Raw genomic sequence first — 12,573 nt, forward strand, 5'->3', positions numbered from 1 at the left:
AAGTTTATTTGGCCTTTTGACAGTAGTATGAAACTTGCAGTAAGATATAGGCGCCAGAACCATTGCACCCTCTGTCAGAGCTTATGCCTCCAACGTTTTCTGCATCCAAGGTACCCCAATGGCAAGGCTGCCCTTAATCTGAATAGATTTCTCTTTAGGCGAGGAGCTTGCCAAGGGACTGCGTGGGCGTGCTCTGACTTGAGGATGAGACAAAGTGGCATGCAGGAGAGATACCACTCCTCCCAGGCACCCCTGCGGCCCTCTGGCTGCAGTCACACGGTGACAATATTTGTGTGTCCATCCGAAGTGCTTGTGGCACACAATTACACTGCTATAGCCTGGGTTCTTTATTTCACGTTTTTAAAGATGCATGGCTTGTCAGGATGTTACGTTGCCTTTGGTGAGCCTTAGCAGGCAGAGATATACTGTGGTTGAAAGGCAAGCTGAAAGTGGGGCAGTGGACATTTGTTTTGCAAGCAGCTTGTGCTTCAGCATCAACAGATATACTAACACGTATAATAAGACAGGTGAAAGACATATACATAGTTATTCAAATATTTACACACAAACAATATATCAACACATTCTTTTCCAACACTTGTTTACATGGTTATTAGGACCTGTTAAACTAATGTTCATCTTGCATATCAATTTTGTGGTGTCTTTGCTTTTCAGCATTTTAACATGAATTATCTATTACTTGTTGTAATTTCATCACTACCAAGGTTTATGCAACAACACTTCCAAGATGTTGGAGTTTACAAAACAGCTAAATCCACACATCAGAAGTAATGATGTTTCAGTAGAATAATTAAACAGACATGAGACTTCATTGAATCGTAAACTGTCTATTTTTTTTCAGATTTTCATGACTTCATTATTTAATTTTGTATTGATTCTGAAGTGGTGGTATGTTACGTTGGTATATACACTTATTGGGCCCATCAATTCCATTGATGCACCGTCTGTTGGAACTTGCGAAGTCTGCAATCCAGGACCAAGTACTTATTTCATGCCATATTCCATACAACGTGCAGAGCTTTCAAGGGTGCGCTGGCGCCTCGTTTTGGTGTGTCTGATGAAAAACGTAAGAATTTCAGTTAAGTTGTGCAAGGCGCGGTTTACCAATTTTGTGAAATGTTTTAAATCTCGGACAACCATGTCTAATCTCTGTGTAGTTTAAATCTGAAACATGATGAATTTAACGATTACAGATGTTAGCAAAGTGTGTCCTAGAAATGTGCAGGAGAGAAACACTGACCGCACAGTCATGGAATTAACAGCTTATTTAAGTCAAGACAATATTTTACGGAAGGGATACATGTATGTTATGCAGTTAGGCAAAATTAAGCCACCATTCTCAAGTACAATGTATACACTTATCAAATACCATTTGGTAATGAACAAAAACAAAGTAAGACACCAAGGTAAGATTTTGTTTTGTAGTTTATTACATCATACTCAGTTTGAACCACTGATTCTGCTGAGCTCTTCATTTCCCCATTCTAATATAGCCTCACGTAACTGTAGGCAGTGGCAAAACAGATTACTGTAAGATTTGGAGAGAAGGAGCATAGGCAAGTAATTTCACAAATAAGATCAGTGCCAACAAATATTTATTTCATATTCACTCCACATCAAATAGATTTTGATAACTGGTGTGGACACTGATGTGATGAAGGTGACATAAGTCGCAGAGAGCCTGCACATATGCATTAGTACTGCTCGTCCCTATAGAAATGGCCACAGCTTTCATTACAGTTCTTGTGTGGAGCTGCTGTGGTTGTTTGACCTGTGCTGGGCTGTTGTCAGTTCAACACAACATATTTACTTATTTCACAGTCACAATTTGGCAATTTAATTTTTTTACAAAATGCATCGGTGTCTGTCTGATGCCTCCCAAACCAAGGAGAGTTTCCTTGAACAAAGCAACACCTATCATCCCATCCCATGTGCCCTTTAGGGTCCCTTATCTTTCAGTCTTTTTGACTCACAGTATCAAGGTCATTATTTGGCGCCAGATCTGTTGTTATGTGTTAAATATGCAACCAACACCAGAGACCAAAATTAAGTTGGGCAGAGGAGGGACCCTTTACAGTTGATTACATCTAATGACGACATATAGTCTCCTTATCTGAGCCTTTGACATCTGGCCAGCATTTATGGGTGATGGGGCAAGGAGTTAATTGAAACCTTCACTGAGCAATTAAGATGTTATAAGACCAACTAGAACCATCTCAGCAGTAATAAACATACACATGTCACCAATGATTATATCAACTTCGCCAAGATAATTAATCTTGCGCTATCTCTGCCTCTTTCGCTCTTGTCTCTCTCTCTCTGTTATTTTTCTCCTTTGTCTCTCTCGCTCTGTCTTTCTCTCTCTCGTTGCTCTCTCTGTCTTTCTCTCTCTCTCTCATCTCTCTCTCATCTTTCGCTCCCTGTCTTTCTCTCTCTCTCATCTCTCTCCCTGTCTTTCTCTCTCTATTTCTCTCTCTCTCATCTCTCTCCATGTCTTTCTCTCTCATCTCTCTCCCTGTCTTTCTCTCTCTCTTTCACCTCTCTCTCTACCTTTCTTCTTCTCAGCCCAGGTGTTTGCATGGTTTCTTCTTAATTGTATCCTCATCTTCAGCTTGTGAAAGTACTGGACCACACCCCTTTAACATAAAAGCATATGATGGACTCAACAATTGTAATAATATAACCAACAAAAAAGACAGCAACACTTAACAACCACTATGATGTGGTATTAATACAAGTGCCCTAAAAGTGACCACTCACATAAAGCTAGTGTATTTGGCCTTTTGACATTAGTATGAAACTTGCAGTAAGATATAGGCGCCAGAACCATTGCACCCTCTGTCAGAGCTTATGCCTCCAACATTTTCTGCATCCAAGGTACCCCAATGGCAAGGCTGCCCTTAATCTGAATAGATTTCTCTTTAGGCGAGGAGCTTGCCAAGGGACTGCGTGGGCGTGCTCTGACTTGAGGATGAGACAAAGTGGCATGCAGGAGAGATACCACTCCTCCCAGGCACCCCTGCGGCCCTCTGGCTGCAGTCACACGGTGACAATATTTGTGTGTCCATCCGAAGTGCTAGTGGCACACAATTACACTGCTATAGCCTGGGTTCTTTATTTCACGTTTTTAAAGATGCATGGCTTGTCAGGATGTTACGTTGTCTTTGGTGAGCCTTAGCCGGCAGAGATATACTGTGGTTGAAAGGCAAGTTGAAAGTGAGGCATTGAACATTTGTTTTGCAAGCAGCTTGTGGTTCAGAACCAGACGTGTTGTCTGAAAGAATTCTGCATAGGTAGAGATAAGAGGTATACTAACAAATATAGTAAGAAAGGTAAAAGATATATACATAGTTTCTCAAACATTTACACACAAACAATATATCAACACAATCTCTTCCAACACTTGTTTGCATGGTTACTAAAAGATGTTAAGATAATATTCATCGTGCATATCAAATTGTGAATTCTTGTGTTGTGGTAGCATTGCTTTTCAGCATTTAACTTGCATTATCTATTACTTGTTGTAATTTCATCACTACCAAGGTTTATGCAACTACACTTCCAAGATGTTGGAGTTTACAAAACAGCTAAATCCACATTTTAGAAGTAATGATGTTTTAGTAGAATAATTAAACAGACATGAAACTTTATTGAATCTTCATTGTCTAAATTTTTTTTTCAGATTTGCAACGTTAGAATTATGTATTGATTCTGAGGTGTTGGTATGTTACGTTGGTATATACACTTATTGGGCCCATCAAATCCATTGATGCACTGTCTGTTGGGACGTGCAAGGTCTGCACACAAGGACCAAGCACTTATGTCATTACTGGGCTAAGCCATGTTTGTAATGCCATACCACGCACAAAGCTTTCAAGGGTGCACTGGTGACACGCGTGTTGGTGTGTCTGATGTTTCATTTAAGTTGTGCAAGGCAGGTTACCAATTTCGTAAAATGTTTTACATCTCGGACAACCATGTCTAATCTCTGTGCCGTTTAAGTCTGAAACATGATGAATTTAATGATTACAGATAAGAGTGTGACTGACCGTTATGGAATTGACAGCTTATTTAAGTCAACACCATATTTTACAGAAGGGATACGTGTAGGTTATGCAGGTAGGCTAAAGTAAGCCACCATTCTCAAGAACAATGTATAGATTAATCAAATATAATTTGGTAATTTACCAACAAAAAGTAAGATTCTGTTTTCTATTTTATTACATCATAACAGTTTGAACCTCTGATTCTGCCGATTCTGTTGGCACCAGATCAGTTGTTATGTGTTAAATATGCAACCAACACCAGAGACCAGAATTAAGTCTGGCCGAGGAGGGACCCTTTACAGTTGATTTCATCTAATGATGACATATAGTCTCCTTATCAGAGCCTTTGACATCTGGCCAGCATTTATGGGTGATGGGGCAAGGAGTTAATTGAAGCCTTCACTGAGCAATTAAGATGTTATAAGACCAACTAGAACCATCTCAGCAGTAATAAGCACACACCTGTCACCAATGATTATATCAACTTCTAAAAGATAATTAATCTTGCACTATCTTTGTCTCTTTCGCTCTTGTCTCTCTCGCTCTGTCTCTCTCTTGTCTCCTTCTCTCTCTGTCTTTCTCTCTCATCTCTCTCTCTCTCTTTCTCTCTCTCTCTCTGTCTTACTCTACCGTCTCTTTCTCTCATCTCTCGTTCTCTCTCTGTCTTTCTCTCTCGCTAATCCTTCTCTTCTCCTCTTCTTCTTTGCCCATGTGTTTGCATGCCTTTTCATTTCATCCTGATCTTTATCTTGTAAAAGTACTGGACCACACATTTAACATGAAAGCATATGATTATATTAATTATAATTTGAGATCTTTCTTAAAGGTGGACATATTCAGGAAGACTGTTAACAAAAGTTTAAACTCAATGAATTCTCTCAAGATATGTCCAAGTGAGAACCTGGGGCTTCAGAAATTAGAATCGATTTATTCCTCCACAGCAGTTTTAACATTTTCCTTCAAGCTAATTGTATGTGGCAGCTTCCAATAAAGTTAACCAAAGGTGAATTCACAAAGGGAGTAGTAACTTTAGGGGTGTTTGGTTTTCTGCCACTAATTAGTCCTCATTTTGAGGTTATTGCTGTCTAATAGAACAAAATACTACAGCAAATCACAGATGGCATGTTAACCTATTCCACGTGGAGATTGTATTAACCTGAATAGGAACCCACACAGCGGGCCCCAGAATTGAAAATTCTATCAGAAATATGTCTCTACAGAAGATTCTCACACACTTTTTCAAACATTTGCTGTTTTTTTGCAGTATGTACATGAAATGAAAATGTGATCACACAAGGAATGATTGCACTTTTACTGACTACTATATACACTATCAATAGTGTTTTTTCACTGTTAATCATAGAACAGCTAGTTAGGACACATCATTCAATTGGTTGAAAGTTTCTCTCACCTGATATGTAAACTGTATATTAGCTGAGATGTTATTAGATCGCTGCCACAATGTTATTTGTGATAACACACTCAATGTCAAGTTAAGTTGCATGCAGAGAATGTACTCATTTTGAATCGGCTAGGAGATATTAGCTGTTTTTTTTCCTTTTGAACACCCTATAATAATCCCAGTTCCAAACTCTGGGAGTTCTGACATCTGATCTCATGTACAAACATGCATTTATGAATCATATGGCCTTTGGCTACACCAGCTTAATCCGTATACTTAGCTCAGTGGTTGTGTTTGGTAATTGATAAAATTTCATATCTAGGATTTGAGAAATAATGTATTATTACCATTTGTTGGAATTCAATTCAATTCTAACATTTCTAACAATTCTAACAGTTATCAACATGCTGAAAGGTTACTGTATGGCAAAGTCAGAGAAAAAGCTAATTTCCTAAACAAGAAACCAGAGACAAAAAAGGGGATGTCATGTTATGTCAAGCAGTGTTGGTCTTGGCAGTTGGCTGTGCATTATCCCTTACTTATGTGGACAGGGTGCGATTATTATGAGATAATGTACCTTATGTACTGTCATAACACGCTGCAGACCTTTGGTGTAATGGAAGCATAGCTCACATTACGATTTAACAACACCTCTGATGAAGGCAAGGCAATTGTACTCCTGTGAATGGATCTTGTTACACCACATTATGTAATAATGCTGCATTTTGTAAGAACACCGTGCATTTTGTGATGAACAGCTTATGTAATAATTCTTTCCACATTTTGTAATGTGTGTTAATATTTTGTGATGAAAATGTAATAGCACTAGACATTTTGTAATAACTAACCAAAATGCATGTCTTACAGAGTAGCTACAGAGTAATTACAAAACACAGTGTTAATACATTAAGTGGTGGAACAGACCTCACAGATAAGTCCATTTTTTGGATCTATTCTTGCCCCACTGTGAATGGCCCAGGTCCCAAAAGTGGATAAACTTGATTAAAGAGTGATTTGCCAGGGCCATGCGAAGATTTACTTTTTACTAGCACAGGTGGTCCTTCATGTGATCGAAGAAACCTATAAAAGTGTCTCTTGCGGGAATGACTGTATAAAACACTAAACACACTTAAGACTCGGGTCATAACTTTAATCATGCCTCTGTCTCTAACATCTAACATACTGGCCCATAGTTTGAGAATGAAAGTAACTAGCAAAAATGGCAGGCACATGTGCAATGTTGAAAAGCTTCAGTGAAATTTCCCACACAACTTTGCACTAAGGGTAAACTTGTAGAAGGTTGCATATTATTCCGTCCCACTGGTTATTATCCCTTGGGTTGTAGCTTACATCTTGTCCTCAGACAATTAAATTAGATTAGCCAAATCTAACCTGATAGAATTTCTATGTAATTCTGGCTCTATGTCTACAGTATATGTTTGATGTCGTAGAGTGATAGCTTAATTCCTTAAGGTGGAGCAAAACTGGATTTGTGACATGATAAATGACATGTATTAGCATATGTTTTTATATGAAAGTGGCTGGGGTGTATTCATCTAAATGGACCAAATGCTGAGGCAAAATCATAGGATAGTGGTTATGGTGACAGATTTAAAAGTGCCCTAATTAAATTGCTGGGTAAATGCATGTGCTGTGTGCTGCCTAGAAGTGTGTTATAATTTCAGGGTCTGGTGAATGTACACTGGTCCAGTTAACTAATATATAGCTAATGCTAAATTAAAAACACAGACATCTAGTCCATATAAAAATGTGCCAAACCAAACACTTGTTTGTGAAGTGACATTAAGTGAAATTCAGGCTGTATAATGGTGTTCACAGAGGCATCAGTTAAATATTACATAGTGCAGACATTCCAGTGATAATCTATCTGTTCACATGCTACTTGTCCTACTGAATTTTTCTCTGCTGTCAAGGAGCTTCCCTCTGTTGTTTATTTGCAATCAATTACATTGTTTGTTTGTTTTACTTCCCTGCAGATGAGGAAAGGATTGGGAAGGATTCCTTGTATGAGCAGGAGGGGAAAGTCCAATTTGTGATTGATGCAGTGTATGCCATGGCACATGCGCTTCACAACATGCACCAGGACCTGTGCCCTGGAAAAGTGGGACTGTGCACCAAAATGGACCCTATCAATGGCACTCTACTCCTGAAATATATCCGCAACATCAACATCTCTGGTGAGTCCTGTGATATCCTAAGGGCTTGAAAGCCTAAAGGTGCTATAAGTAAGAATTTGAGTTTAAATCATACAACAATTAACTAGAAATAGCAGAATGTGAAGAAATAACCGTTTTGATTAAATGTCTAGTACACCTTTGACCAGCTATCTAGCAAAATTAGCATGCTAACCAGCTAAAGCCTCTCTGTTAATACCACTTTGTACCTCAGGAGGCGCTAGTAAGTCAGTGAAGCGAAAACAGCACGGCAAAGCAATTGTGTAGTACCGGGCATAAGACCTCACTGTCAGGAATTATTACTATTGCTGTTATTAATTGCTAAAATCCCATTTCAGGGGCTAAAATAATGACAGTTAAAGTGTTTATTAATTTATGGAGAAGTGAAATGTTACAGAGCATCAATCCATTTTCAGAGTGCCAGATTGAATTGAATTTCAAGTAAACATGGCTATCCAGTAGTTAGTAGCAACAAGTAGCTCAGTAGCAAGCCCATCCCAAGTATGTCTCAGTTAACATTAATGGTTAGACTATCAGCTAGCTGAAACGCTTGAGTGCTTAAATGAAAACCTACAGGGGTCAGTTTGCCTAGACTAGAATAAGTTAATGTAATATATAAATATCAATCGATGTTGATGGAGACACTAAGGGTAGCCTAGAAATGTTTTCATGCTACATGTTGCCTTTAGCCAACTTGGCCAAACTTTTTGGTTACTTCTGAGAAGGGAGAGGCATTTGGGATGGAAATGTGTAGTAATATACTGTCCCCAGTCTGCTTGGGGTGGGCAGTATGTAATAATTTAGTGCGCTAGCCGATAGCCAATCTTAGATATAGTTCCTTTAAGTCATACCCCAAATAAAACAACAACACAGATTTGTAAAACATTAGTCAAGATTATACTTTAATCTTACTTGTGATTGTAAAACTAAATACCAAACCATAGAGTTTTAATGGATGCACAAAAAGGCCAGAGTAATGTAAGATGAATTGTCCACAATTTAAATGTATTTGTTGTGGTTCCTTGTAGTCTCACTCTCTTTCTCTCTGTCTCTCTCTCTTACACATACACACACACACACACACACACACACACACACACACAGTTGAATAGCTTCGTGTCCAGGATAACGGCTTAGTGAGTGACTGTCAGACTAACAGGCTATTAACAGACTATCTAGCTAGCAGGAGTAAAGAGCAGTCTGATTCCTTTCCATCCATCCTGCAGCCTGACCACAGCAGTATGAAGTAATTGAGTATAAGCAGAGCAGAATCCGGTGGTCTCAATAGAGGAGCTGAGATTAGGTTTGACAGGCATTATGTGCTCATACTGCTAATTCTGGTAGCGTCACTTGGTAGTTCGGGTCTCTTTAGTTGTCTGTCAGAACATCTTTTATAAAGTGGTTTATAAGATGGCTAATCAGAGTCATAGTTGGTTGTTAGCCAGTTAGCTTTCTTGTTTTAGACAAAATTCCACGATGCTTCTTTCTTATATTATACATTGTGTCTGAAATGACGTCTGTATTTTGAGTATGCCACCGATCCCTTAGAAGTGATGAGGGTATCACAAAATAAAAGGTGGTAACTCCTGCCTTTATCCCAAACGACAAGAAGCTCCTATACTGCCAGCAAAGTAAATTAGCTCACAGCAAGTATGAACAAAAAAGTGAAAAAAAGAGTGCCACTGGCTCATGTTCACAGCCCTCCTCACAACATGGTAAATCTACCATGTGAAAGAAAGATGATTTGGATCATTCTCCTCTTCTCTTCTCTCACAACCAGACCACCTCAACATAGGGAGAAAGGCGATGATTATGTCTCTATCACAAAGTTCCAGTTCAGCCTGGGCCACCAGAACAACACTTTTGACCCTTAGCATGCACTCGACAAATGTTGAAAGAGACGATATATGTGAATGAACTAGTGGAACTCCTGTGGACAGCCTACATGCTCACTCAGTTCTGTTTGCTTCAGTTCAGCAGGTCACAGCTATGTGCCATGTATAAGCATAGATGAAGGTCTGGTAGTCCAGAGGACACAGTCACCCAGAATGCTATGTTTTCCTTGATGCAACTCACAAAACATATAAACACACTAAAACAAATTCATTAAATTATTAGTAATTTATGAATTAAATAAATAATAAAAGTCTTGCTATGCATCATAGGATGCAACATATTCACTAACAGCTCTTAATTACTGTGTACTCCAAATACCATATTGTAAGTGTCATTATTATGCACTTGATACCTCATGATAACTGTCAGTAAGGCCAGTTGGATTAGCTGACATGCTAGAGTATTATCACTGCCATACAGGCTCTTATCCACTAGGACATGCTGGTTCCACACCACAGTATGCTGACCAGTTATAAACTCCAGTTTTGTGAAGGTATCCATCAACCCAGCATTTCATTATATGGATTTCAGACACATGTTTTTGTATGCTTAATCTATTCTCTGCAATGGAGTTTGACTTCAGGTCTCATCATACCCATGAGTGGAAGACCCCAGCAGCGTGTCCAATGTCTAGTGCCTGGTGCAGCTGGTCACAGCACGGACGTTTACAGTCAATTAAAGAATAATTTCATATCCACACAGGCTGTCTGATCCCTACTTTGAAGTTAAATAGTATGGTCAGGACCTACTGCTTAGCCTATATGTTATAAGGAATAGCTAGCCTAATTATTAATACAACAGACTAATATAAGCCTAGTATTAACCGATTCAAAGAATAGAAGAATACATAGTAAATCATAAAACCATATTTGATCCAGACAGATTTGATCTGTTGTAAACAAGAGCTCATATCAAATAAAAATAAAAATATGTAAAATATTTTAAATATGTTTAACTGTTCAAATGTAGTGACAATGTTTATGAAAGGCTATGCAACAGCTGATGGGAATCTTTAAAACAAATTAAAAACAGGTAATAGGCTTATATGTGCATCTCAATCTTTGGACCAACCGTTGGGAGGGAGGAGGTGTACAATTGTACAAAAAGGGGGGGGGGGGGGGGGGGGGGCTGCCATTCAAAATTGGGAATGGGAATCAATGCTGCAAGGGAAGTTAGTGGTATTACACTAAGCAGTAGACCCAGTTTAAAGTAGCAATTTCCTCCTGTGCAAATTGATTGGAGGTAGGGAAATGTATAACAGCACATCCACAGGGACAAGAGCCGCTTCTATTCTGTCAGTTACATTTCCATTTACTGTGGCTACAATAGCGTAGTAGTGCATCTATTCCTTTCAGCTTTCCGTCCTGCATTTAATAGTTTATACTTACTCATAAAGTGAGTTTATACTTATCCATCAGAGGGTAGCCTATTTTTTTAAGCAGTGCAAAACTAGGCTTATACGTGACACACGTCTGCAAAGGACATATTGCCCATCTGAGCACCTGCAGGCATTTGTGGAATTGCATGTCCATGGAGCAGATGCACTGGATGCGTTTCATCTGTACTCTCTAAAGCTAGCTTTCTGCTGTGCACCTTTTAACTAATATATTTTGTAAATACCAAAGTGCTACATGTACAAAGCCGGCAGTCTGTCTGTGTGGCTTGTCAGGGTGTTGTTCACTCATCACTCATCACAATCCTCTGTGTTATGACTCATCGTTATCATATGTTATGTGACATTGCTGATGCTGCCTGTGTGTATGCACGTATGCAGGTGTTAACACCAGCTAATTTAGTTACTTTGTGTGTGTGTGTGTGTGCATGTGTGTGTGTGCATGTGTGTGTGTGTGCGTGTGTGTGTGTGTGTGTGTGTGTGTAGTAATAGCTGTACTTACATCCTTTTGCTGTTTAATGCGAAATGTAAATCAAAATGTTGTAAATTCCTCATGTCTAGAGACTCAGTAAACGCATATTGTACATCACTCTGAAGTCTAATTCTGAAGTCCGTGGGTTGTTCATATTAGAGGAGGGACCCACGTTGGGGTCTGTTGTCTCTTGCACTGCCCCTCAGTTGGGGGTGTCACCACATTCCTCTTCCATGCCTCATTACAAAGTGTTCAGTTGGCTTGGGATCCTCCTGTCACCCATTCTATTAGATGTTTGTTTGGTCACCCTAGAGACAGGAAAGAGAATAAAGGTTATTCTTGAAACTACTGTTATATTCTCTTTTTGTTATTTGTGGGGCTTTTTCAAGCCTTTATTGGATAGGACAGTAAATATGTGTCAGGGAAGGAGAGAGGGAGAGAGGGAGAGAGGGATGGGAAGAAATAGGGATTGGGGCAGAAAGATCCTCGTTTTTAACAAGTGGAACCAAATCATCCCTGTCCAATCCATGTTTTTTGTTTGTTTGTTTGTTTATTGGACTTCCTTAGGGACCATAGTGTCTAGTCCCCTGACTTTATAGTCTGTAGATACATGAGTGGTTTCTAAAAGCACACATATTTTAGATATAATCCTGTATGTGGAAACTGACACTACATACAAGCTATGGGAGCTACTATAGATTGTTTCACTCATATTCACTAGATTATGAAGTGCATACTACGTATATATTAAACCGATTATTCAAATGCAAATGTTTCACATAGCTCTGCCCCGACATGTTTACACAATCTTGAAGGCTGGCGTTGACCACAGCCATCAGTTACACTTCAGTGTTCGCTATTGCATCAGCAATCAGTATGTTGAGTATTGCCTCACACACTCACAAACACAGACACACACACACACACACACACACACACACCTACACACTTTCCAGCCAGTCTGTGTCAAGTGGTGGGCCATCTCTTAATTACATTTTCTATAGTAAATAAAATAATGCAATATATATATATATTTTTTTAATAGGATTCAAACATTCCATTTTGTTTGGTGCTCAATACATTAATCATTTCCGTTGCCTCAGTCATGGCTCATTGGTGTGCCGCAGCGCTGGCTTACTGTGGGTTCC

General features: G+C 39.1%; 1 protein-coding gene across 2 annotated transcripts in view; it reads left to right on the forward strand.

Moving 5' to 3' along the window:
• The window catches only part of LOC105895865 (metabotropic glutamate receptor 4-like), a 167,076-nt gene that overhangs the window by 125,584 nt on the left and 28,919 nt on the right, over positions 1–12,573 (forward strand). For both annotated transcript variants that reach the window (XM_031568233.2, XM_031568232.2), the window contains exon 7: positions 7,467–7,667. In XM_031568233.2, coding sequence (XP_031424093.1) covers positions 7,467–7,667 — 201 coding nt within the window. The remainder of the gene's footprint in view (positions 1–7,466; positions 7,668–12,573) is intronic.

Source organism: Clupea harengus, chromosome 5, assembly GCF_900700415.2.
Source record: "Clupea harengus chromosome 5, Ch_v2.0.2, whole genome shotgun sequence".
NCBI classification, from domain to species: domain Eukaryota; kingdom Metazoa; phylum Chordata; class Actinopteri; order Clupeiformes; family Clupeidae; genus Clupea; species Clupea harengus.